The sequence below is a fragment of the Thamnophis elegans genome, chromosome 12 (genome assembly GCF_009769535.1).
Source record: "Thamnophis elegans isolate rThaEle1 chromosome 12, rThaEle1.pri, whole genome shotgun sequence".
Classification (NCBI taxonomy): Eukaryota; Metazoa; Chordata; class Lepidosauria; order Squamata; family Colubridae; genus Thamnophis; species Thamnophis elegans.
Window position 1 is genome coordinate 5,830,417 of NC_045552.1, and position 26,268 is coordinate 5,856,684.

A 26,268-nucleotide genomic window follows, 5' to 3' on the forward strand; every position below is an offset into this window, starting at 1 on the left:
AACAAGGCAGTTACCCAACGGTTTTGTGTACACTCACACCCACAATTTAGTTGTAATTTCACTCTATTTTTTTCCCTTTGGCTCTCTTTGAAAGGTAGATGTTTAATGCAAGGGATGTTTTAATCTGAGAATTGGCCTGATGATAACCTCTCCCTGCAAATTATATCCTTCAGTTCAGGTTGTTTTATTATCTCTAGCTCTGCCTACCCCAATTCACTTAAGCTCTTACATTGATTGGTTTACTCTGGAAATACATCTTCTAATACATTGGACCGTTAATGCACTACCTGACATAAAAAGTTATCTCGTGTCCATGACACGTCTGATCTATGGGTTGGCAATCTGCTAAGCAAACAGAGATAGGTCCCTGTTATTGGTCATGGAGAGCAAGGAGCTGGGATTTCGCGCGGCAGAAGTCAGAGAAATAGATGGCTCTTGAGAAATAGATGGCTCTTGAGGTGCCTTTTGGATTTCAGATATTAGGACGGAAGAGATCAAATTCAGGAAGATTTTTTTCTTTGCCGTCAGATGATTCCCCCAAGAACAAGAGCCGCCATGGATATTGGTTTTATGGTCCTTGAGACCATCCTGGCCATGGCCATCATCACAATCAACCTGCTAGTGTGTGCCACCATCTACCTGCACAAGGAACTGAGATGCATCACCAACTACCTGATTGTCTCCTTGGCGGTGGCTGACTTTGGCGTGGGCGCTCTAGCCATCCCCTTCTCCATGGTGCTCAGCATGGAGTACACCTTGTATTTCTACACCTGTCTCTTCCTCACTTGCTTCCCACTGGTCACCACCCAGTTCTCCATCCTCCTCTTGCTGGTGATCGCCATCCATACCCACCTGAAGATCAAGCTACCCAACAGGCAAGTCATGTTCTTGGATTGTAATCCAGTGTGTGAAGCTTGAATGTGTGTGTATGAGAGAGATTATCCATTGTCACAGCCACCTGGGTGGTATTCTGAAGTTCTCAGATGTCTATGGGACATATTTCCATCAATCAATCCAAATAGAAGGGACCTTTGGAGGTCCAACACCTTGCTCAAGCAGGAGACCCCATACCATTCCAGACAAGTGCCTGTCCAGGCTCTTTTTAAAAACCTCCAGTGATGGAGCACCCACGATTTCTGGATGGAAGCTGTTCCACTGGTTAATTGTCCTCACTTGTAGGAAATTCCTCTTTACTTCTATGTTGCTTCTCTCCTTGAATAGTTTCCATCCATTGTCTCTTGCCTTCTGGTGCTTTGGAAAATAAGTTGACCCCCTGTTCTTCTTTACTTGAACCAACATTCAAGTAAAGAAGACAGAGAACAGCCACTTGGAGACATGGAAGGATGAAGCACGAAGCCTGAAGATGACGAATGAGATTTTGTCGAAACGTCACCAAGACACCTCCAATTTTACGCGGGAGAAAACCCGAATAACCAAAGACATACATACTAACACCCGCGAAAACCTCAGAAAACATATATATATATATATATATATATATATGTATGTATGTATGTATGTATGTATGTATGTATGTATATGTATATATGTGTGTGTGTGTGTATGTATATATAGATCTATATCTACCTCTCTCTCTATCTCTCTATCTCTATCTATCTATCTATCTATCTATCTATCTATCTATCTATCTATCTATCTATCTAGCATTTGTGCTGATAAATAAATAAAGGGAGACTAGTATAGATCTATTTCAAGCTATTTAGCTCTCATCAGCTAGCCATACCCTTACTGGGATTTGAACCTGTGCTGTATTACATATTGCACAGCATATTGCAGTTGTGTTAGCCATTAAGCCACAGGCTTTCCACCTTTATCAGCTAATACATATACTTATACATATACATATATACATATTCACAATTATAATGAATCACTTCTCTCTTCCTGTTTAGAGAATTAAAGGCAGTTTGTAGTGCTAGTGGACAATTCATCTTTGTTTGGTTGTTTCACACCTGAGATAATATTGTGCAACGAAAGAAGAATGGGTTTACACAAAGAATATCTGGCCTCAAATCAGCTCTCTCTTTAATTGTGCCACTTCTATATTTCATCATCTTGTATTTGGGGGGGCAATAACAAGATTGCCTTTCTTCAGGATGAGCTGTCTTGAGGCCGGGAAAAAGCTCTTATCCACCCAGAAAACATAATCTGTTTTTCAGCCGGTTAAATTGCTCGCTAGCTATTTGATCAGGTACCTGCCTGGTTTGTAATTGCGGAGGAAAGCTAATGGTGTACAACAGTGATAAAAACCTACAAAAGCCCTTCTTTTAAGTGGCCCTCCTTTGGACAACCATGTTCTTGTTTTAATATAAGAGAAAGCAAGAAGTGAACTAATTCATCAGCAGCGATTCAGACCTTACATTGCCTGACCACGGCTTATTAACTGCTAGCTGATAACCCGGCGTGGCCTAGGGTATTTATCCCAATCCTGTGTTAGAGATAGCCCTCTTGTGGAGTAATGCGAAGCCGTTACACTGTCCTGTACAGTAGAAGCCATTTTAAGGCACAACAGGCTGTATTTTAACACAACTTGAATCCAAAATTCAAGAGGGGTGGACACATGCGGGGGGGAAGGGCACATACACGGGGGTGCTTGTATTGCATTTTGGGGGTTCGTGCATGCTTTGGGCACTCGGCACCAAAAAGGTTCGCCATCACTAGTGTAGGGTTTCCTGCTTGAGCAAGGGGGTTGGACTAGATGACCTCCAAGGTCCTTTCCAAGTCTGTTAGTCTGCTTTCTCTCCATCCAAAGATACTAATGAATGTCTTTCATTGGGCAGCTACCCTCTGCGTGTGAAAAAAAGCTGGGTGATGTTCGCCGTGGCTTCCTGCTGGCTGCTTTCCCTGCTGATCGGCCTCTCCCCTATGATGGGATGGAACCAATTTCAGCAATATGGAGAGACCAGGAACAAGTCGAGGGGGATCAGCTTCCAGAGAGCCGTCTTCGTTTTCGTAATCCAGGACAAACCTCCCAAAGACTTCCTCACTCAAGCCTACCAGGATCCAGAGGCTCTGAGCTCCAGTCACATCCCAGTCGAACATCTGGGCCGCTGTTCGTTTACCTCCATCTTTAGTCCCGAGTTTCTGGTTTATTTCATTTTCTTGATCTGCACTTTGCTGCCCCTGGTGGCCATGCTGGGTATTTACGGCGACATCTTCCGCGTCGTCCGTGACCATTTCCGCTCACAGCCGCTTTGGCCGGCCAAGAGGAAGGAAATGCAGATGGCCTGCACCCTTCTTCTCCTGGTGGGTGTCTTCTTCATTTGCTGGATGCCTCTGCATATGATCTACTGCATCCAGCTGCTGTGTCCCAGCTGTGAACAGTACGAGTCTCTGGAACATCTGGCGGTGTTGCTCTCGCACCTGAACTCTTTGGCCAACCCGCTGGTCTATGCTTTGAGGAAGAGAAACTTAGGACTGGCCCTCCGGTCAGTGTTCCTCTGTCGTGTCTTGCGCTGGCCTTCTATGAAGACCTGCTGTGGTCCTAGTCCCAAAATCCATCCTCAGGCGGAAGTGAGAAAGCGCCCTTCTTAAATGACTCTTCACGGATGAACAGACGGCTTGGTTCTACGGTGAAACAAGAAGAGAGTTACTGGAAGACCCTGGAGAGGTCCAGACCTAGCTGCCGAAACAGATAAAACAAAGCTAATTTGGTCGAGTGGTGGCCTAGAAACCAGGAGACTATGAGTTCTAGTCCTGCCTTAGGCATCAAAGCTGGCTGGGTGACTTTGGGCCAATTATCAGGAGACTGTAAATTCTAATCCTGATTTAGGCATACAGCCCCATTGAATGACTTTGGGCCAATCACCAGGAGACTGTGAGTTCTAGTCCCAGTTTAGGAATGAAAGTCCCATTGGACGATTTCGGGCCAATCACCAGGAGACTGTGAGTTCTAGTCCCACTTTAGGAATGAGGTGACTTGTGCCAATACTCCCGAATTGGCCCTTGTTCCTTAACTGTTCTCTTCTCCTGGCAGCTCTGTGCATGCGCACATCGGGAACGGGCTCCAGCTGTTCTTCTGCCCCACTGCTCCCCAATTCCGAAGGCAGCTGATAACTGTCGGACAGCCCAGGCCCCATCTCTGCCTCCAATGCAGAGCCCTCGGACTCCCGGACTGGCCCATGTTCCTCCCCAACCTCCTCATTGTCTGAGTCTGCCACCAGATCCGCTGGCCACTGGCGGGCCAGAACAATCATTCAGAACCTTTTTTCAATCTACAATTGGAGCCCACCGTACCACAAAGGGCAAATGTGAAATAGCGGGAGGACGAAATAATTAAATCCATTCTGGTTTCCCCCATCCTTGTTCTCATTCACTGGCACCATCTGATGGGAACAGAGAAACTCAGCGCATAATGCTCAACTCCAATTTGTCTTACAACGAATTGCTGAGCAGAAACAAGGACGGGGATGTACAACAGCCTAAAATATTTGCAGCGCTCAACGATAATTGAAAAGAGACAAATCAGCAATCCCTGTGAAAGCCCAATTAAGCCTGAAAAATATTTATTTGTTTCATTCATTAGAAGCAATTACATTGACCAATTAACTAAATGAAAACAAATAACAATAAGGTGCATCAAATCCAAATCATTTTTGCTTATACGGTATAATATCTCTTAACCGTTGCTAGCCAGATGAATTCTGACCTTATTTCTTTGGCGGGTTAAGCTATAAATTATGTTAAATGTGTGGTCGCTGTAGCTAGCAGATAGACGCATTGGAATAATACAAATATTGCCTGTTCTTCTCTGGAAAAAAAAGGGGGGAGATTTATAAGCAATAGATCAATCTAGTGCTGATTAAATTTTTGTCTGGAAAGTCTTGCTCTCTGTCTCTTGACCCTAGGATGGCCTTGTCCAGCAAAAGATGTCACGGTAAGTGATTGGTTCTCCTCCTAATTCCTAGGGAAGCAAATTCAGGTAGTCCTCAACTACAAGAGCCGAGGTGGCGCAGTGGTTAGGGTGCAGTACTGCAGGCCACTTCAGCTGACTGTTATCCAGCCCCGACTAGAACGAATGTGTGTTGTGAAATTTAAATTATTTTTATTTTCCTTTTTTTCCATTTTTTCTTTTTCTTTCGCTTTGTAAGATGCCCAGAGTCCTGCGGGATTGGGCGACCTATAAATTTAATTAAATAATAATAATAATAATAATAATAATAATAATAATAATAATAATAATCTGCAGTTCAGCGGTTCTAATCTCACCGGCTCAAGGTTGACTCAGCCTTCCATCCTTCCGAGGTGGGTGAAATGAGGACCCAGACTGTGGGGGCGATATGCTGACTCTGTAAACCGCTTAGAGACGGCTGAAAGCCCTATGAAGCGGTATATAAGTCTAACTGCTATTGCTATTGCTAACTTATGACCAATTGTGGAATGACTGATCGAAGTTACAACAAACCCCCCAAAAGTTAATTACAACCCACTATTGAAATTTGAATAGCTGGTTCCTTCCACCCACCCGATGGTCATATGCAGGGGTAGGATTGAAAAATGTTAGCAACCGGTTATCTGCCCGTTTGCTGGGTGGGCGTGACCATGGGGGCGTAGCCTAGGCTGTTTTCGCCCTCCCCAGGCTCCGGAGGCTTTCCTTGAGCCTCCGGGAGGGCGAGAACGGCCTCCCCCAGCCTTCGGAGGCCCTCTGGAGGCCGGAAACAGGCCTGTCGGTAGGCCCATTTTTCGCTCTCCCAGAGCCTCTGCACGGGCCCTGCATGTATCTCACATCCAAAACGAGCTGCTTGGGGACTCCTGGGAAGGGAGAATGGGCCAGGATAGCAATAGCAATAGCCGTTAGACTTATATACCGCTTCATAGGGCTTTCAGCCCCCTCTTAAGCGGTTTACAGAGTCAGCATATTGCCCCCAACAACAATCCGGGTCTTCATTTTACCCACCTCGGAAGGATGGAAGGCTGAGTCAACCCTGAGCCGGTGAGATTTGAACAGCCGAACTGCAGAACTGCAGTCAGCTGAAGTAGCCTGCAGTGCTGCATTTAACCACTGCGCCACCTCGGCTCTTATACTGGATCAGCCAGTCCTTGCAACTAGCGGTTTGGTGAACCAGATAAAAATTAACGTCCGGTTCGCCCGAACCGGTCGGAAACGGCTGAATCCCATCCTGTCACATGACTGTATTTGGGGTATTTTATGTCCCCCCTTTGAGTTGTTCGCCGCCCTGAGTCCCTCCCGGAGAAGGGCGGCATACAAATAAACTAAATCTGAAATCTGAAATCTGTATGGCCATTTGCGGTGTCCCGTGGTCATTTGACTATGATTAATAATATTTTTTTTTCCAGAAACTGGAGTTTAGCTCCCCATAGTGACCAATGGATTTGCTTAACAATTGTGGCCTTTGCTTAACGATCAGGGCATTTGCGTCAACTTCTTGACTTAATGACAGTGACAAAAAGTGTAAAATTGGGCACAAGCACAATGATGACTCACTCACTTAATGATTGTCACAACTTAGGACTATAACTTCGGGCTCAATTACGGTTGTAATTCGAGGCCAACTTGTAAATGGAGCAACCGCAAAAAACGAAGAGAATGTACATTGCTCGAAATTTGAGATTTGAAATTTGAGATTGAGATTTGTTTTATTTATATGCCGCCCTTTTCCGGGAGGGACTCAGGGCGGCGAACAACTCAAAGGGGGGAAAGGGAACATAGAACACAATACAAGTAGTTAAAATAGCCAAGAATCACACAACCACACAGGTCGAGAGGGGAGGGGAACTTGTCAACCCCAGGCCTGCCGGCACAGCCAGGTTTTGACGGCTTTCCGGAAGGCCTGGAGAGTGGTGAGGGTCCGAATCTCTGCGGGGAGATTCCTGACATTGACAACAATTAACCAGTGGAACAGTTTGCCTTCAAAAGTTATGGGTGCTCCAACGCTGGAGGTTTTGAAGAAGAGATTGGACAGCCACTTGTTTGTAATGATATAGGGTTTCCTGCTCGACCAAGGGGTTGGACTAGAAGATCTCCAAGGTCCCTTCTGTTATTCGGTTATTCTGAATAGCCCCGAGGCTGATGCCCATTGATGCTAGCTCCGAATAAGCTAATGAGGACAAAATAGTCCCACTTTTCTAACAGGGCAGAAAAGATAATTTGGCTACCCCTCCTTTACTCATTTCTATCTGTGTGCTTTGTCTGGTTCTGGATGTCGTCAGCTGAATGCATTAGACCGAGGCCCACTTAAGACAGCAACAGGAAAATCACTTCCACCCACAAGGCAATTATTGAAAACGAGGGAGTTGAACTGCACAAAGCTATTGAATATTGCGACATTAAGGCACATAATGGACATCAGTGAATGTCGATAAGCTCATTATTTAAACAAAGGTGGTAGCTTGGCCCCTATTTTTAAACCCTTAAATAAAGAGATGAAATTGATTTGGTTTAAAATTCAGGGCAATAAATCTTATTGTTATCTTGGGGAGGTAAAAAGGAAGGGAGGGAGGGAGGAAAGAAGGAAGGAAAGAAGGAAGGAAGGAAGGGGAAATTAGCGCCAGAAAACGTGGGTTTGAGTTATTGATCTCTGGTTCTTAAAATGCTCGGGATACCCAACAACTTTCATTCTACAGATAATTTACCTCCAGGGTTCTTGGCTTGTGATGTTCTTCTCCCTATTAACTTTCTGCCAACAGAGGCTGTGTGCCCACCCCCAGGGCTAACTAGCCAGCGTAAATCAATAATGGAACTTCAGCTGGCAAGATTTGCCTATTGATTTCCATCTGTTGCAGCCATCCTTAATAAAGCTGGTTCCAGGCAGTTGCTAGGAAAAGCCATCAATCCTCGGTACTTCCATTTCAGCTTCAATAGCGTGGCCGCAGGTAATTCATGGGGCCTTTTAGAATACTCAAACACTCCAATTTCTAACTTTCCAATCTTGGAACTGGGTATTTACATATGACGGGGCAACTTCCTCCAAGATCTTCTGCTTCGTAAAACAGCCCAAATGTGGCTCTCAGCCTCTCTCCACCCCACTAAAGTTAATATCCACTGCACTGTTCAACCACCAACGCCTATTTTCATGTGTACAGGTAGTCCTCAACTTATGACAATTCATTTGGTGACTGTTCAGAGTTACAACAGCACTGAAAAAGAGTGTCTTCTGACCGTTTTGCAGTTACAATCTTTGCAGCATCCCCATGATTGTGTGACCCAAATTCAGATGCTTGGCAACTGGTTCATACTTATGACCGTTACTGTGTTCCTAAGGTCACATGAGCAGCTTTTGAGACCTTCTGACAAGCCAAATCAATGGGGAAAACCCCTTGGAAAGATTGAAAATGGCAATCACATGTCCTCGGGAAGCTGCAGCCTTCACAAATGCATGCTGGTTGCTAAGTGTGCAAATGTTAGCCATGTAATGCGTAATGCTAGAATGGTGATAATTCTCTTCTTTCAGTGTCATCATAAACTTCAGTCGTTAAAAGAATGGATGTAAGTCGAGGACTACCTGTATTTCATAGAACCCTTAGAAGAAGGCATGACACTCCATGGTTTAGGCGGGGTCAGATTTCACGCCCAAAGGCATGGCATTTGAATCATAATCCTCTGCCCTCCCCAATCTGTAGCTTAAGGCAAGGGTCTCACTCTGAACCATGGATGGTCTGGCCAAGTTTTGAATCGACATCCTCATTCCCCAAATATTGGTAGTGTAAGAACATTAGGGACACAGTGGTTCAGTGGTTAAGACTCTGAGCTTGTTGATCAGAAAGGTCAGCAGTTCGGCGGTTCGAATCCCTAGCGCCGCACAACGGAGTGAGCTCCCGTTATTTGTCCCAGCTTCTGCCAACCTAGCAGTTTGAAAGCACGTAAAAAAGCAAGTAGAAAAATAGGAGCCACCTTTGGTGGGAAGGGAACAGCATTCTGTGCCCCTTCGGTGTTTAGTCATGCCGGCCACAGAGACGTCTTTAGACAGTGCTGGCTCTTCGGCTTTGAAATGGAGATGAGAGTACAACTAGCACAGATGTGCAAGGAGAACCTTTATCTTTTAAGAACATCTTTTCTTGCACCAATTTGGCAGTTGCAAAGAGAAATACTATTATTATTATTATTTTTAATTAAGCAATCAGGAACTTGGGGAGATCTTTAATATTTATTACAGAACTTCAACAATAAGAGACACCACTGCTTAGAAAAGGAAGATCAAGGGAATGCCAACGCAGTTAACAAACAGAATCAAAAACTTATTATAGAATAGTATAACAGAGTTGGAAGGGACCTTGGAGGTCTTCTAGTCCAACCCCCTGCTTAGGCAGGAAACCCTATATATACCCGATTTGAAGACGTTTCTTCTTTTTAAAGAAGTTTAAAGAAAAACAAAGGAATTCCAGCTGCCTCCTGAAAAAGCACCTTTGGGACAACCACGAACTGGATGACTGAGAATCTCTATATACCATTTTCGTGATTAGGAAAACAAGAGAAAAAAAAGTGAACGACTTCCGCCCTTCGATGGGCGAATTGCCTCCCCAACTTCCGGCTTGGCAAACCGTTCTCGTCGCATGGCGCGGAAATCGCGCGATGCCTTGCCCCTTCCCTCCCTCCGGGTAGCGATTGGGCGAGGTCCAGATCTCGCGAACGACCATTGGTGAAGACAAACCTCGCGACGCTTGGAGCCCTGCGAGGAGCGGGTGGGGAGCCCCGTGCGTTCTTTTTCCTGCCCGGTAGCGCTGAGGCGGCAACACGGTGAGCGAGGTGGCGGCTCGTGGGGAAGCAGGCCGGGAGCCCGGCTGACCCCGACGGGGCCGAAGACGGGTTCCCTAAGTTTCCTCGGTGCTCTGGCCTAGCCTCCCTTGGCTCTGGCTTGCCGGGCGAGGCCAGGCCATGTGGCGGCGTGGGAGGGAAGCGGCTCTCGTGGAATAAGCGGGTGGAAAGGAAGAAAATGTATGCAGGGAGACAAGAATTAAAAAAAGCAACAACCATTCTTCGACTGGATTTATTATACCTCAGTTATAGTTTATTAAAATATAATATATTTTAAAATATAGTATATTTAAAATTAATACTACATAATATAATAATATATAATATAATACTATAAAACTGCAGTTACTGTTTCAGCGTAACTGCGAGGAAAATGCATATTCATATTTTTATATATTAGAAAATTTAATATACTCTTAAAAAAAATTGCGAAGCTTAACATCTTAAACTCCATCATTGTTCCTATTGGTTATTTCTTTTAAAAAATTTTTTTTAGTTTTACTATATAAAGAAAGAGCAACAGTTTCGAAGTCTATATAAACAGCATGTTGGTTATTTCTTTGAAGCATTTGCTTAGAAGAAAAATAATATATCCATTTATAGTAGCATTACATGCCTGGATCCTTTGCTGATCCTTAAAAAGCTGACAAAACAAGGCCCCCTCAATAAACAGAGCTGGTAGGCAGAGGCTGTGAATACAGAAATTATTATTAAAACCCGATGTTTAAGTGTCTTATAAAACATCCCTAAGGGATCTGTGAAGTTTATATTTCTGATCAAAAAGTTGTAGAAGAGATACAGAAATTGAAACCAGAAATTGAGGAACTTGGAGAATCTGTAACAATTACCAACATCATATTTTATATAATAGGATATAATTCCATTTTTAATATATTTTATTTATTTAGTTAGAATTATATTTTTATGGTGCGATACTTGGCTTTTCTTTGGGAAAGAACAGAATTAGATAGGATTTTTGAAAGTGGCGACAATATGATCTGCTATAGAGCAAAGAAAAAAGATCCTGTTCTATACAAATTCTATGGATACTAAATACTGATAGAATATATTAATACTCAAATATTCTCCATTATTACAGATATTAAAACTTTCAGTGACCCTTGCCTGTAAGCTCACAGTGTAATAGAAGTCATATAAATAATTGTTCTACTTATTCATTCCAATAATAAGAATTGTAAGATTCAGGATTACAAACAAATATTGCAATCCTTGGTCACCTGTCCAAAATATTTGTCCCTTTTTCTCTGAAGACAGTTGCCTCAGAGTGGTGTTTCTGGGAAAAGCAAACATATTCCTTTTCTGGACCTTAGATGGGACAATATGGATTTCCTCTTGCCATGGAATCTGCTGGCGATGGAGCTGTCTATCTTTGCTTGACTCCTCCAATAGTTATTATCTGTATATTATATTGTTTATTGGGCGTGCTGCCGGGGGTCCTTAGGAATTGTAATGATAATATTAGTAAACAGGTAATAAACAAATGAATAAATATTGTGAAGAGAGGAGTGCTTTCCTGGCCTCTCCGTGGCAGTGGTGGTTCAACTCCCAGAAGTATGAAACTGATTAATTTTTCTAAATTGGTGAGATTGTGTATTTTCCCCCATCTGCAGATGCCTGGAGTAACTGTAAAAGACGTCAACCAGCAGGAGTTTGTACGGGCCCTTGCAGCCTTTCTCAAAAAGTAAGTTGTGTGAAAAATTAATTAGCACATACAAATTGGACTTTTGATGTAGTGAGTTGTATTTTCCCAAAAGGTAGCACTCTTTTCTGAGTCTATACGAATCTATAAAGCATTCTTGATTAGCATATTTTAATGGTTTTGACGGAAAATAGACTTAAATAAAAGACCGAAATTTTCTTTGCAGTAGTAATATTTCAGGAAATAAAGGTGGGTGTTTAAAACTATGATTCCTGTAACTCCAGGCAGGAAATGAATAGGGACTTAAAAGGACCATATTATTTTGGTTGCTTTAATAATACGATAAATAGTTTGAAGTATATTTCTTCTCACTGGAATCAGCTTTATTAGTGGTTAAAAGTATACTTCCATGCAACTAATCATGCCAGAATGGAGTTGGTGTGCAAATGCAAATTTGTGTCCCATTAAGATGCTGTGGGGTTTGCACCTGTTATTACCAAATAAATTAGTTTTTATAAATTTGATTTGCTAAAGAAAAACATTGTTAAGGGATTGTGTAGGAATGTATCCAATATGAAAATTCTTCCTCATAACTCCCAACATGACATATCCTTCCCTTTCCTGCTGCTCAACCACATTGCTACTATCCTAAAGTGACATATCTTATCAGTCAAAAATCTATTCAGTTCTTTCCCTCTGCTCAGCGGCTACTGTCAGTTCTCACTCAGCACAGCATAGTCTATTTATCTCCTCCCCTTCCTCCAATCTTCCTAGTTCCTCTCTTCCTTGCTTCTCCTTAATTGCCTTTGCTGATGTTCCTGGCATTTTCTTGCCCTTTCTCTCCCATCAGCACCTTTCCCCAGAAACAGTTCATGTTTCAGACTAGAAGCTGAAATTGAGTCGTTTCATTTATGTTTCTGGACCAAACACACATGCTTCATTTAGCTGTTCTATGTGAGGAATATTTCATATTTCATGTGTAGAATAGTTCATGCGCAAACTGTTTTGCTCTGCTCTAATATACTGATAACTGCCTTAAGTACTTTCTGGATAATTACATGTTGTACAAATTGCATATATATGTGTAAATCAATTATTTGAGTGTTTAATAAATAGTAAGATTTATAGTTAAACAGGCATTTAAACCAAAACATCTATTCTTTTTTTTAAAAAATGGGGGTGCCTAGTGCTGACATTGGTATTTTAGACCACAAAGCATTGTTTATATGCTGGGTGTTGATTGGTGAGGGTGGGCAGGTGCCACACAAGTTGAGTAATATCAAATTCTCAAAAATCCCATCTTACAACAGGACTATTTTCTTCCAAATACTAATTTGTAGCTTTAGTGGATCTGTGCTTCAGCTATTTTCCCTTTGAATTATTTCATGAATATATTTGGATCAATTTAGTTGCCTAAATTTTATGACACTTATTGTATCTCTCTGCAGGCCTTTAAGGCAGAGTCCTCTGCAGTCACTTCCCAGGAAAGAGTTGGCTGCTTGAAAGAGTTATATTGTTGTGTTGGTATCCTATTTGCTTTGAACCATCTTGACAAGGAAGAAATTCACAGTCCTCATAACTGATACTTGAATTGTTTTGCAGGTCAGGTAAACTAAAGGTACCTGAATGGGTGGACACAGTCAAACTAGCCAAGCACAAAGAATTGGCTCCATATGATGAAAACTGGTTTTATACCAGAGCTGGTAAGGGATGAAATGATTTCAGTGCTATGCTAATTGTAATTTTTCTATAATGTGTTCTTTTGGTAAGAGGGGCCAAAATGAATATTGTTTTATTCAAATTACCTCTAGGTAGATATTACAATGTGCTTCTTGTTGGGCAATTCTGGGAGTTGAAGTCCACAGGTTATAAAGTTGCCCACTCTGCATTAGTACCTATGGATGAAAATAAGTTCATCCTCCTAAGAAGCTTTCAGTGGGAGTGGAAGGACAGTAGAAGAAGAGATGAAAATAGGCAAACGTATTAAACATTCATGGCTTAGTTGATTATCATGCAATAACAGGCCATACTGTAATTCGTTTGGTTTTGACTAAGAGTGGTATGCATATTAGGCATTGCAGATTTTAAAAGGTTTGGTTCTTTAGCATTTTGTATGGACCTGTGGTAGAGAGTACAAAACTCTGTGAGGGAGATGGTTGTTTTCCAAATTTGATAAATAATACTGCCTTTCTTGTTTTGTATGTGTGAAATTCCCTGTGTTATGTGGGTGGCTATAAATAGAATCAAAATAAACCATGATTGTGGTCAAAATCATGGCCTACTGCAATTTAATACGTCAATTGTCCTATTAAAATGAACCAGTGCTACTCGCATTATTGCCAGGAGAGAGTTGCTGAGGCTATTTGAAGGGTGATGCTCATTTTTGTGTGTTCCAATCTTGATTCCCGATAACTGCCTGGATGAATTCCTGCAATTCTCTGGACAAAATTTTCAGACGTAGTTTGCCATTGCCTTCTCTCTTAAGCCTGAGAGACAGTGTGACTGGCCAAGGTCACTCAGCAGGTTTTGTGCCTAAGACAGGATTAGAACTCGAGATCTCCTGAATTCTAGCCTGGTGCCTTAGTCATTATACCAAACTGGCTTTATAGTGTTAGGTTTTATTTGTGTTAAGCAACAACAATGATTTGCATACTGTTGCTGGAGTTAAGGCTATAGATGATGGGTTTTGAAGAAAATTTGCTGGACAGAATGCTGCAATTCCTACTTTTCTAACCCAGCCCCTGATATCCTTGGAAGTGTCATTTTTGCCTCTGCCTTCGGGTGACACTGCAGGGTTTAAAACAGCTCTTTGAAAGAAGGGTGCGACTTTTGGCACAATAGACAGTCCTCTATATCTGGGTCTCCAACCGTGGCAAATTTAAGACTTGTGGGCTTCAGTTCTGGAAATTGAAGTCCACACGTCTTAAAGTTGCCAAGGTTGGAGACCCCTGTTCTATGTCACAACTGTCCTGTTTAGACCCTGGTCCTGGGGAGGGACATACAATGAAAAGAACAGAAACCTTTCTCATTTCCCCAGGAAATAACCACCAGCAGCACAAGATACACATGAAGTAATGGCTGCAGCTTTACTATAAACTCTATGGTTTGCTAGCAATTGGAGACTTTGCTAATGTTATCAATCAAGAAGATAATTGACTTCTCTGCCCATAATTATAAAGCATTTATATCTTGGGGACCAATCAGAAGCACAGATGCTTTGTGGCCCAGCTCTTCAATATGACGTCTCATTAAAAGCCTCAGTTAATTCTAAAATATCTTTTGTGGCTTGTTTTTCCGTCAGCCCTCTAATCTATTACAAATCGCCGCTTGATGCTTTGGACAATCACCGTCCATGTCGGGTGGGCAGCGCTCCTGGCCAGTATGGAAACCATTTTTTCCAAACAGGCCTCAAACCCTTTTGCATTTGATTTGCCTGCCTATAAAACAGCGGATGCACGCAACCACTTGGCTGTCTACCAACAATCTGTTCCATCTTGGGTTGCCTCCATCTCGCCCTGCCTGCGCAAGATGGCTTTATTCGTGACTTCAGATGGTTGGAGAGCCCTGGAGATGCTCTTCGTGCAGAGCTTGATCTATTATTTCACAGGGAACTAAAAGGCCCTTCTCGCATCTGTTTGCATTCACAGTAAATGACAGCTAACCAGCATTCTTGGCTTCTTCAAATGGGCCTCTGCTGCGGGAAGACTTTTGTAGATGCCCTGCAGTCCGAACCCTGCTTTCCCCCCTTCCGTGGTTGCTGTCAGGGTGGCTGTTCAGCCTGGTTAACTTGCTCTTGTCAACTAGTGAAATGTAAGGGAGGGAAGCAGGTTTCTGACTAGCAGGAATATAGCCTCAGGGTTTCTCCTTTTGTCTGGGCCTGTGGAGTAGCCTCAAAGGAGAAGGCAGGCGCAGAAAAGCTGCCTGCTGACGAAATAACAGCTACTCTGTTTCTGCAGAACTCCATTCCAGGTGAAAGTGGAGGGTTTTAATGCAGTTTGCTTGTTTGTCTCCGAGCGATGTCGTGCTGACACTTCTTCAGTTGGAGGCGGCATTGGGCTGAAAGCAGTTGAAGGCGCTGGGCTTGTTCATTTTAATTACTTTCATTGGGGCCTTTCATTGAAGGAGAGTAATTTACATGGGCATGCAACATCTTGGCGTCAATTGAAAGTTCTTGTCTTTAGCAGTATGAGAAGATGGGCCTGGCTGTTTTGAAGAGGTTGTTTTGGCACGGCGTGGCTCACGTTAATAGATTGCTCAGGGTCATTTTGGGGGTGGGGGTTGGGGAGGAACCCTAAAAAACGAAAAAAGCACTGGCAAACCACTTGAGAACCACCGTACTCACAAACAGCCAAGCTTGATTCTTTCATGGCAGGGATCTCCAACTGTGGCAACTTTTAAGACTTGTGGACTTCAACTGCCAGAACTCTGGGAGTTGAGGTCCACAATTCTTAAAGTTGCCAAGGTTGGAGACCCCTGCTTTAAGGAAGAGGTAAGATACTTCCGAGTCCTATGAAAAGTTTGGAAACGGTTCCGTCTCTCTCATGCCGGAAGGTTGCGGTTGAAGTGACCAGTTAGAAGAAGTGTCATAAAATGATGGTTTCTTTTGTTTGCAGCATCCACAGCCCGCCATCTTTATCTTCGGGGTGGTGCTGGAGTCGGATCCATGACCAAGATCTATGGGGGGCGCCAGCGCAACGGTGTGATGCCCAGTCACTTCAGCCGGGGTTCCAAAAGTGTTGCCAGGAGGGTGCTCCAGGCTTTGGAAGGGCTCAAAATGGTGGAGAAGGACCAGGATGGGTGAGTTCCTACCAGATGCAGAGAACGTGGAAGCCTAAGGAAATACACAGGTGTTGTAGCAGGCTCACAAAAGCACAATTGTGGACAACGCATTGAATACCATCTGTGGGAATCTGTTTATAAAGACCATAAGCTCTGTGTTCAGAGGCAATGTGACTTGGAATATATATTGCTAGACGGTTATAGAAGTCTTTTGTCTCTGTGGCCTACATGAGAACTTCTAAAGATTGTCCAAACAATATTAGAATATTATGGCCAAGTCCAGCAACATCCTTCCCTATGACATGAGTATGTTTTCCTGTGTAGTAGAATGTCTTATTGGATACTGATACTATTGCATTGCCTGTGTGGGTATCTTTGGAAAAATGGTGCTTCATTCAAATAGGCTCCATCTTAATGAAGAGGGGAAAAGATTGCTGTGGGATTCTATGGTACTTCTGTATTGTTGAATTGTAGCTTCCTATGTTCTTCAATGGCTAGCATTGCTGAAGGTTACAATTAAGCGACATCTACATGTCCCACATTTTCCCCAAGTAGTGTTAAAGACTTGGGAAACTTCCAGAAATTCATACAGGTGATGTGAAAAAACAGTACTCCTTGAAGAATGATTTTAATTTAGGGTTGCATGGAAATGGCGATGTGAAGACAAATAGCATGTTTTGCAAAAAAAACACCAAAACTTCATGTGATAATACATCGGCTTCAAGATCTTCTTAGCAGATGTGGGATGCAAGACCACATGTGTTGAATCACATCTTCTCTTTTGAATTGTGAACTTTGCACTGCTACATTGCTTGTAACTGAAATGAGGAATGATCAGTGAGTGTTAGTAGTTTAATTTTAGAAGAGGCTGATCTTTCTCACTGGTTTCTTTCAGGGGTCGCAAGCTTACTCCTCAGGGACAGAGGGACCTGGACAGGATTGCTGGACAGGTAAAATCTAGAATTGCATAAGGAGAAATTTGACAAGGGTGGTTACTGCATCAGACCATTAATGCTAGAACCTTCTTGCCCCTTAATGCAGATTTAGAAGTGGCAACGGCTTTCTTGTGGCATTTCAAATGGCCATCCGGAAATTTAAACTAGCCATTTTTCCTTTCTCCCTCCTTAAAATCACAAATAGCTTAATCATTCATGGACAGACTGTATAAAAGATATCTATTCTTTGCAGAGAATGGACTTGATGGCGCATTCTCATTAACGACAATTATGCATCGATCGTAGTCTACAAATGACTTCATTATGTAAATAATGTGAATTGTCATGGGTGAATACTCTCCAATTTAAGGGGCATTCATTAATAAAGCATGCCTCCCGTTAATCTTTTAAAATGAGTTTTCACTTATATTAGAAGTACTGTTAGGTTAAATCAGTTGCGTTCGATGCGGTAAATTTTAACTTAGGAAATCCTGCATTTAGGCACAGGTGTTGGGAGATTGTTTTTAAAAAGCAAGGGGGGGAAATGGACGCACAAAAAACAGCAAAGAGAAAAAGCGCAAAAAACAACACAACTAGAATTGCATGAAGGCTCCTGATACATGTGCCCACCTGTAAATTGTTACACTGCACTGTTAGTAGAGGATGGCCATGTTCCATTGTAATCATCCATACATAAATCTGTTGTCTTAAAGCAACTCATTCATATGTTGCAAGAAACATCAGGCCTTCAGTCCACTAAATAACAGGCAGTGGGTCTGGTTTAATGAAAAGAAGGACTAGGGGGTGACATGATAGTGTTCCAATGTCTATCAGGCTGTCACAAAGAAGAGGGGACCAATCTATTCTCCAAAGCACCTGAGGGCAGGACAAGAAGAAGATGGAAACTAATTAAAGAGAGAAGCAACTTAGAACTGAGGAGAAATTTCCTGACAGTGAGAATAATTAATCAGTGGAACACCTTGCCTCCAGAGGTTGTGAATGCTGCAAAACTGGAGGTTTTTAAGAAGTGATTGGACAACCACTTGTCTGAAACGATACAAGGTTTCCTGCTTGAGCAGAGGGTTGGACTAGAAGACCTCCAAGGTCCCTCCCAACTCTGTCCTTACTCTGCTATTGTGATGGTCTAATGTAAACTTGATCATTACATACATGCACCTAACACAGATACATAAAAGTTTCAGATTTTGCATCATGACAAAAATTTGCTTTTAACCCTTGACCTGTTTTCTTCCTCTTCCCTTACCGCAACGCTACACTCTTTTGTATATTGCAGGATGGGGTGAAACAGATCCCTGTACTTTTGATTTAGATGAGGCAGGAGAAGAGGAAGAATTCTCGAAATTAACCTTGTTACATTTTCTCATTCACCTTGATTTAAAGCAGGGACTTCAGCTACTTGAGTATTCATCAGGTTTGGGGGTATATACATTCTATATACACCAAAGATATATATTCCATCAGATAGGATGACTGGAACTCACAGGAAGTAAAAAAATCAATAACCCTTGAAAGGCAGCAGATTGCCTCCCCCCCCTCCCCCAAGGAAAGATCTTTACTTCCTAAAGAATTGGACAGCCTTGCTTTTAAAGCTTTGCAAGCAAAAGCAAAATAGATAATAAATGAGAGTTGGAATCAGCAACTTGCAGGAGTATTTCTGAGCAGCCTTTTTGCTGGGGCCTAAATGAACCCCTGAAGACCCCACTCTATGAATCTCATTAGGAAGAGCTGCATATTGCATCACTGTTTTGCTCTTAAAACTTGTGCTTGATCATTTACACACACCCCATAAAACTGTCTTTAACAGCCCCATCGCCGTTCAACAAAGTGCTGAGGTGATTGCCCGTTAACCAGCTTTGTGTACTGTACAACGTACTGTTGGCGAGTTATTTCTTAACAAATTATTCCCTTTACGATTGCACGGAGCCTGTCCAACAAAAACCAGAATCGAGATCGTGCATCTCTCGCGCTTAACAGGTTTTTCTCACTGCTAACCGTTGAGATGAAATGTGAATCCAGTCAAACATCTTGGCCCTTTCTTGATCACTCCTGAAAATACCTATAGCAGCCCATTAAAATAAAATCTATTGTGCGTTCCTTTAGTGGGCATGGTAAATATGCATTTTCAGGAAAGAAAAGATGCTGATGCGTCATAAGAAAGCTTGCCTTCTCTCTAGTAAGAAGTAGCATAAAATTTCACAAGTGACTCCAAGGTTGACATGAGACCAACATCAAGTAAATAATACTCCAATCGTGGAATTGCCAAGCAAATCAATGGTAAACAGCTCAACCAAAGGACCTTTAAGGCCAAACCCATCAACACTGGCAGGGCAAGCCACTAGAATTTAACAGATTAACAGAGTTGGAAGGGACCTTGCAGGTCATCTAGCCCAACCCCCTGCCCAAGCAGGAGTCCCTACATCTGCCTCTATGTAGGGAGAGCTCCACCTCTAGGCCACAGCAGCAGGTTCTATATAAACAGAGACCAAACCCCACTCTACTAGCACTGATGATGTTACCTAGTTTGGGTAATGAAACGCCTGCAAGGAAACAACTAAGCTCAGAGAGCACCAAGGACCCCCTTCCAACACAAAGCCGGGATTTAGTTGGTTCAGTCAGGAGCACGATTCAAATTCTTGCTTTGAAATAGGTGTCAGTTCAGTCAAATATGTAACCAGTGTGCATAGTTAGACTCTTTTCCCCCCTCTCTTGATAAATTGTGTTGGGTGCTTGGTGGGTGATGACTATGAGTTAAGGTGGTGTTAGCCTGTGACAGCACATTTTTATATTTTCCCAGCAGTAAATTGCCTGAAATGCAGTGTTTGTGACCTTTTTGTCGAACTCTTAATCAAAAGGAAGGAGACAGAAAAACCAGATTGGAATTAAAGCATTCATCCTATATAGGTGGATGGTATTTGAATTAAGGTGGTGTTCTTAGCGGTGGAAATGGGCCTTTGAATACTGGGGAGTTGTGCACGTGTTTTTATATTTGTCCATAAATCATTTGAATATGTAAATACATTTAGAATAGCTTTTTTCTCCTCCTTTCCTAGGTGGCAGCTGCGAACAAGAAACATTAAAATGGAGTTCAGTTCAATAAAGTTCTTTATTTACTGAAGCTGCGTGTTGTTTTTTTTGTTTTTTTGCGAAAGACTATCCTCATCCCTTACTAGCCCTATCATTTTTTATATAATTAAGGTGTAATTATAAACGGCCTTCCTCTATTCACATATTTGTTTGGCACCACAAGGAAAAGAAACTTCGAATTCAGACTAGATGTTGTTAGCTATGAATCCTCTGTATTTACACAAACAATTGTAGCTTTTTTTATGTGAGCGTTTTAGTGCTCTTTTTAAAATAATTGCCTCCTTGGTAACCTGTGAGCTGAGTACACTTCTGTGCCGCAATCTTTAATTGGTAGATTAACAGATAAATGGTTTGCCAGGCGGTCTTAACTGGAGAGGGCAAAATCTAATTGAAACTCTCTGGCTTAAAAGATTTCTGTTTTTTAAGGGCTACTTTCAGAAAGGCCTGGGAAATAAAGCTAGTCTTTCTGCACTCAAAACAAGACAGGTCAATATTTTCTTCCATCTTGCAGATCTAAACATCAATCAGGAATCAGAAGACTTGTTAGTCGAAAACTTGTTATTTCTGAGCAGTTTCTCAAACTCGACTGTTAAGATGCATGGACTTGCAACACCCAGAATTCCCCCTGAATGGGAATGGGGGAATTCTGGGTAGTTGAAATCCACACATCTTAATATTGTCAAGGTTGAAAAACACTGTTTCGGATGGTTCTGTACTTCGTTCTGTTTGGGAAACGGATACCTAAGCATCTTTATTAAATCGTTATCAAATGGCATCTCTCCTCCACCGTGCAGTTCTCATTTTGTTTGCGTAGTCTTTTTTGCTTCCGGGGGTAAAAAAACACACTTTTGCCAACAGTTTTTTACATCACCCAGTGTGACAGCTACTTTTAAGTCCTCTGCCTGCCAATTTTATCATTTCTGTCTTTGCTTTTACCTGTCTTTGGTTTGTCAGCTTTATTTTTTCCCCCTTCAAAATGGGGGCAGAATGGCGCTAAACGCCATCCGCTTCCCCTTGTCCTCTTAATTTCAGCCCCTCTCTAAATGCAGCACATACGTATATTCTTAACATCAACTTGCCACTGGCTTGGAGAACACAGTGGATAAGAGACTTGGAATTTAAAAAAAAAAAATCAATTTCATTTTTCCTCAGTGGGCCTTCCAAAGGAAAATCTCAGCTTTCGGTATCTGTTTTCATATCCTATCTTTACAGAGCAGTTCTGACACTGGCTCTTTCAAAAGAAATGAATTGCCCTCCCTTGGAGACTGCATGAGTGGGGGGGGGGCTAACCCCAGGGGTTTTCTACCCCCCCCAGTTTATGAATGATTTAAGCGATCTGATTCTGGAATCAAAACTGCCTCTTTTCAGCCTTAACTGTGGCTTTAAGGATGGGGCTGAACCCCCCCTCCCCTCCCCAGTGTTCCCCGTAGCTTGATGCTAATACATTCTTTCAGAATCTCTCTCGGGAGCTCAACATTTTACAAACTCAATTAAGAATTTGTGCCACTCCTGGGGGAGAAAAAAACAGAGATCTCAAGATGCCCTGCAGTCGAGATGAGGACATAACAGAGAAATTGGGTCATATACACAAAAGCTTGCTCAACAACCGTTTTAGTGACCGCTTGAAGTTAACACAACAATTTGTAAGGAAAACTACAGGGGACTCGAGTCTTTCGGTGATCAAAACCACAACGTCTTGTAAATCGAAAAAGGCAAGCGGATTTTATCGCTGGTTTTGTATACATCATCTCGACCTAACCATTTCCTTAGGGACTTTTCAAAGCCACAATGGCGCTGTAAAAAGTGACTCGCGACCGGTTTTCACACAACCATTTGCAGCATCCCCATGGCCAATGAACAAAATGTAGGTGCTTGGCAACTGGCATGTACTTATGACGATTGAAGGGTCCTGAGGTTACGCGGCCACCATTTGTAACTTTCCCGGCTGACTTCTGACAAGCAAAGTCAATGAGGGAAGCTGGATTTGCACATAGCAATAGCAGTTAGACTTATATAGCGCTTCATAGGGCTTTCAGCCCTCTCTAAGCGGTTTACAGAGTCAGCATATTGCCCCCAACAACAATCCGGGTCCTCATTTTACCCACCTCGGAAGGATGGAAGGCTGAGTCAACCCTGAGCAGGTGAGATTTGAACAGCCGAACTGCAGAACTGCAGTCAGCTGAAGTAGCCTGCAGTGCTGCATTTAACCACTGCACCACCTCGGCTCCTGCACATGGAACACTTCCCCACCAAAGGTGGTTCCTATTTTTCTACTTGCATTTTTTTAACATACTTTCGAACGGCTAGGTTGGCGGAAGCTGGGACAAGTAACGGGAGCTCACTCTGTTATGCGGCACTAGGGATTCGAACCGCCGAACTGCCGACCTTTCTGATCGACAAGCTAAGCGTCTTAGCCGCTGAGCTACCATGCCCCTAGCCAATGTTTGGTAGACTTGGCCTATTAGATATTCCTTTCCTTGAACTCGATGGGAAAGGAGAGGATATTTCTTACCGACTTGGCATTCTTCTGACTTCCTACAGAGAACAAAGTGTGTGCATCCGTGCTTACTTGACTCTACAAGTTGGTGGTCATAACTTCAACCATAATAGTAGCAGGTGGGTAACCTGTATCTCTTAGCATTGCTGATTTTGAAAAAGCTAAGGAGGGTCAGCTGTGGTTCGTAGTTGCGTGGGTTTCCTCCCCCTTGCCCCTCACCATTTTGAATTACATTTTTTTAAAAAAAAAACCTCAATTGATCCGAGCAATGTTTTACAACCTTAGCAACTTGAAGATAATTGAATTTCTAGGGGTGAAGATACTTTCACATTCCTTCAAAGTTGCTAAGGTATTGAAACATTGGATGAGAAGGATGAGTTAAGCATCTTCCAGATGATTGGGATACACTTTGTGTATAAAATATTGAAGAGGGACTGCTGGCATGTTTAGGAGAACACGTGAGGCATGGCATGAGGATCTCAGTTAATGGCAGAGCTCATGAGCCACCATAATTATAACTGTTTAGTAATGAATGCCACTGTTTCCAGTCATTTTAGGTCACAGGGTAAAACATTCCTCGGATTTGGGGGGAAAACATTGGAGGAGAAACCGTATCTACTAAGTAATTACACACAGCTAGTAGGTTAACTCCCCATTTAACATTTACAAAGTACAATTTAGGAATAACCCCTGGAGGTCCTATGAGACTACAATAGGCTTTCCTTGTGACATCTGGTCTTGGCTTTCGAACCTTTGTCGATTAGAATAGGATTGTGAACTACAGCAATTAGGTGCTTGCAAGGCAAAAACATTTTAATAAGGTTGGGTAAGGTTATTTACCAACAATGGCACATCTAGGAATTACATGTATGGAATTAGAAAATAGCTGAGCATAATTCCACATTAATGGGATTTTTTTAAATAGAGAATCTGAGTTCCAGATATGGGAATATAGGCTGCAGAGACGTTTTTGTATTGACGACCTTGCTCTTTAACATCTCTTATCCTTTGAAAGCCAAAACAATTTTGGGGGAAACAAAAGCAAAGAGCCTCAGACTTCCACATTGTCCCTCGGTGGAATAACTCTCGGTCCGGTTTTGGGTGGTGAGAGAAGTCAGGGAAAAAGAAAATCAGGTTCAGAAATGGGCTGGATCCTGACAGACACTGAAGTGTGGGGGAGGAGATTCCCAAATTCTACAAATTCCTGCGGATGAATTCCTGGACACGCAGAGTATTAATGGCCCCTCCTGACACCTGTACGGCGTCCACAGCAAATGTTTTTTCTTGATGCCCTAGGAGAGAAACATCTGAATTTAGGGAAAATTCAGGGCAGTTAGATGGAGCTGAGCCTTTACTGACCGATTGCCCTTCCTGACACCTACACAGAGTCCACAGCAAATGTATTTTCTTTTTGCCCTAGAAGAGAAACGTCTGCTGCCACCTAGGATTGAACTCTCAACCTTCTGAGTGGGAGGGGGAGCATCTTCAACACTAGGCCACCATGCCGCTAGAGCAGAGCCACGATTAAAGAGTGGGGAAAAATTCCCACTGTTGGGTTCTGCAACTTTCCTGATTCGGTTCGGCTCCTACTTTTTGGCTAAAAAGGATTCCCTTGTTTGTCTTCAAGGACGCCACTAAAACTTTTTCGGGCGAACTGCAGCTGACAAGCGGGGCAGAAGGAAGCCCGAAACGGCAGGAAATTTGCGTGTATAAGAGCCTGCGGCTTTGCAGCGAAACCGATTTTAGCAAAGCGTCGGGAAGAGGAGGAAGGAAATTAGCTCCTTGTTATTAGGAGGTGTTTTGTCATTTGTTTCCGTCAAAGACCGCTGAAGATACGCTCCCAATCTTGACATAGCTAATGAGGAGAGCTCCGGCCTAAGCCAGGGCTTAGGCACCTCCTGGCTTAAAGAGTTCTACGTGAAAAGCACTTTGGGCTCCATGAAAAATTGGCTCTCAGAAGCCTGGACAAGACCTGCTTGTTAAACACTGAGCGGGATCTCTCGGCAAGCCAGTGTGAAGGCGTTTGTGCACGGGAGTGAGGGGAAATCGTGTGGAACGGGTCCTTTTTCTTTTTCTTTTTTTTAATATGCTGCAGCCTCTCCTCAGCCGCCTTTGGAGAGAGAAGCCCTTCTGGAAATAATTAGAGCTGCTAAGAATGGTTAATTCAATATACCTAACGGCGGGGGGCCCGATAGGCCTTCCCCCTCCCCAACTGGTGCTCCTTTGCAAGCCATAAAGAGGCATGGAAATGGGGAGATTTACAGCCTTCAGCATGGAGGAGCATTGCAAATGCTTTTAAAAATGGCGCCTTCCCAAGCCATGCCTTGCGAATACAGTTGCGGGGAATCTGGAAAGGGATGCAGCAGCTGTTGTTTACCACTGCACGGCTTGTGAGAGGAAGGGGGGGGGGACGACACACACGACTGTTGTGGGTGAGATTTATGTGGGGAGGCAAAACAGTTCTGCAGGGGGCTTCGGGGTGCTGCCTTTTGTGATACCCTATAACTCTGGGGTGGGCCCTGCGCTGACAAGGTGGCCGTCCCTTTGCCCCCCATTTAAATCACACCTGGGCATTTTATGGGCCTTCTGGCCCTTTGGCTCTTCCTGTCCACATCACGTGAGATCCGTCAGAAACTAGAAATCAAATGTTAATACAGGTAGTCCTCAACGTACGACAGTTCATTTAGTGACCTAAGTTACAACAGCAGTGACTTATAAACTGTTTTTTCACACTTACGACCACTATAGTCAGGACCGGATTTAGATGAAAAGAGGCCCTAGGCTATTCCACTTATGAGGCCCTTTCACCTCCCATTTTTAAGTTTGTAAATTACATGAGAGACAATAAAATACATCATTACTGTGATATATATATCAATATATATCAATATAGGTAGCTGGCCTCCCGACGGAGGGTGGCTCTGCTCTGCGGCAAAGGCAGCGAGGCCAGCTGCCTCCCAGGCTGCACTCAGCTGCCCGGCTTGGCCCCCTCGCCCTCACCTGCCTGGCCGCTGGTGGGCTCCGCGTCGACGGGGCGGCTACTGGGAGCGGCCGCGCGTCTCGCCCGACCGCCAGTGTCGGGAACATGGGCGGGCTCCCCAACTGCCATGTCGCTGGAACGATCTTAACCAATACATTTTTATGTTTGTTTATTAGTCATATGCGTAGAATTTCTCCTTATTTTCGGTTCAGTGTTTTAGTGTTCACTGTTTTTAGAATAGTGTAATTTTAATTTTGCTAACAATTTGAATGTAGGCCCCTCTTGATCTTGAGGCCCTAGGGTGAAGTCTAGTTAGCCTATAGGAAAATCTGGCCCTGACTATAGTATCCCCCAGGGTCAGATGATCAAAATTCAGATATTTGGCAACTGACTCCTATTTATGACGGTTGCGGTGTTTCCGTGGTTGCGTGATCCCCTTTTTGCGACGGTCTGGCAAGCAAAGTCAAGGGGGAAGCCCAGATTCATTTCACGACCACGTTATTAACGTAACAACTGCTGTGATTCACTTTACAACTGTGGCAAGGAAGATGGTAAAATGGAGGAGGAGGAGGGTGGACT

At 43.1% G+C, this 26,268-nt stretch overlaps 2 protein-coding genes across 2 annotated transcripts; both read left to right on the forward strand.

The window, feature by feature from the left end:
• Window positions 1–555: 555 nt before the first annotated feature.
• Window positions 556–3,555, forward strand: LOC116515563 (adenosine receptor A1-like). Its single transcript, XM_032227681.1, has 2 exons — window positions 556–895; window positions 2,774–3,555. The coding sequence occupies exons 1-2, from the start codon at window positions 556–558 to the stop codon at window positions 3,553–3,555; spliced, it is 1,122 nt and encodes a 373-aa protein (XP_032083572.1).
• Window positions 3,556–9,628: 6,073 nt separating this feature from the next.
• Window positions 9,629–20,243, forward strand: LOC116516014 (40S ribosomal protein S19). The gene is made up of 6 exons (XM_032228360.1): window positions 9,629–9,715; window positions 11,365–11,435; window positions 12,996–13,096; window positions 16,007–16,190; window positions 17,068–17,122; window positions 20,179–20,243. Exons 2-6 carry the CDS (start codon window positions 11,365–11,367, stop codon window positions 20,203–20,205), a joined length of 438 nt encoding a protein of 145 aa, XP_032084251.1. The 5' UTR covers window positions 9,629–9,715; the 3' UTR covers window positions 20,206–20,243.
• The last annotated feature ends 6,025 nt before the right edge of the window (window positions 20,244–26,268 follow it).

Excerpts from the sequence above, each read along its gene's own strand:
- LOC116515563 (XM_032227681.1), top strand. The coding sequence starts at position 556 with ATGGATATTGGTTTTATGGTCCTTGAGACCATCCTGGCCATGGCCATC. Across the intron at positions 896-2,773 it reads GCAAGTCATGTTCTTGGATT|ATACTAATGAATGTCTTTCA; the intron begins GTAATCCAGTGT and ends CTCCATCCAAAG.
- LOC116516014 (XM_032228360.1), top strand. The coding sequence starts at position 11,365 with ATGCCTGGAGTAACTGTAAAAGACGTCAACCAGCAGGAGTTTGTACGG. Across the intron at positions 13,097-16,006 it reads CTGGTTTTATACCAGAGCTG|CATCCACAGCCCGCCATCTT; the intron begins GTAAGGGATGAA and ends TTTTGTTTGCAG. Across the intron at positions 17,123-20,178 it reads TGGACAGGATTGCTGGACAG|GTGGCAGCTGCGAACAAGAA; the intron begins GTAAAATCTAGA and ends CTCCTTTCCTAG.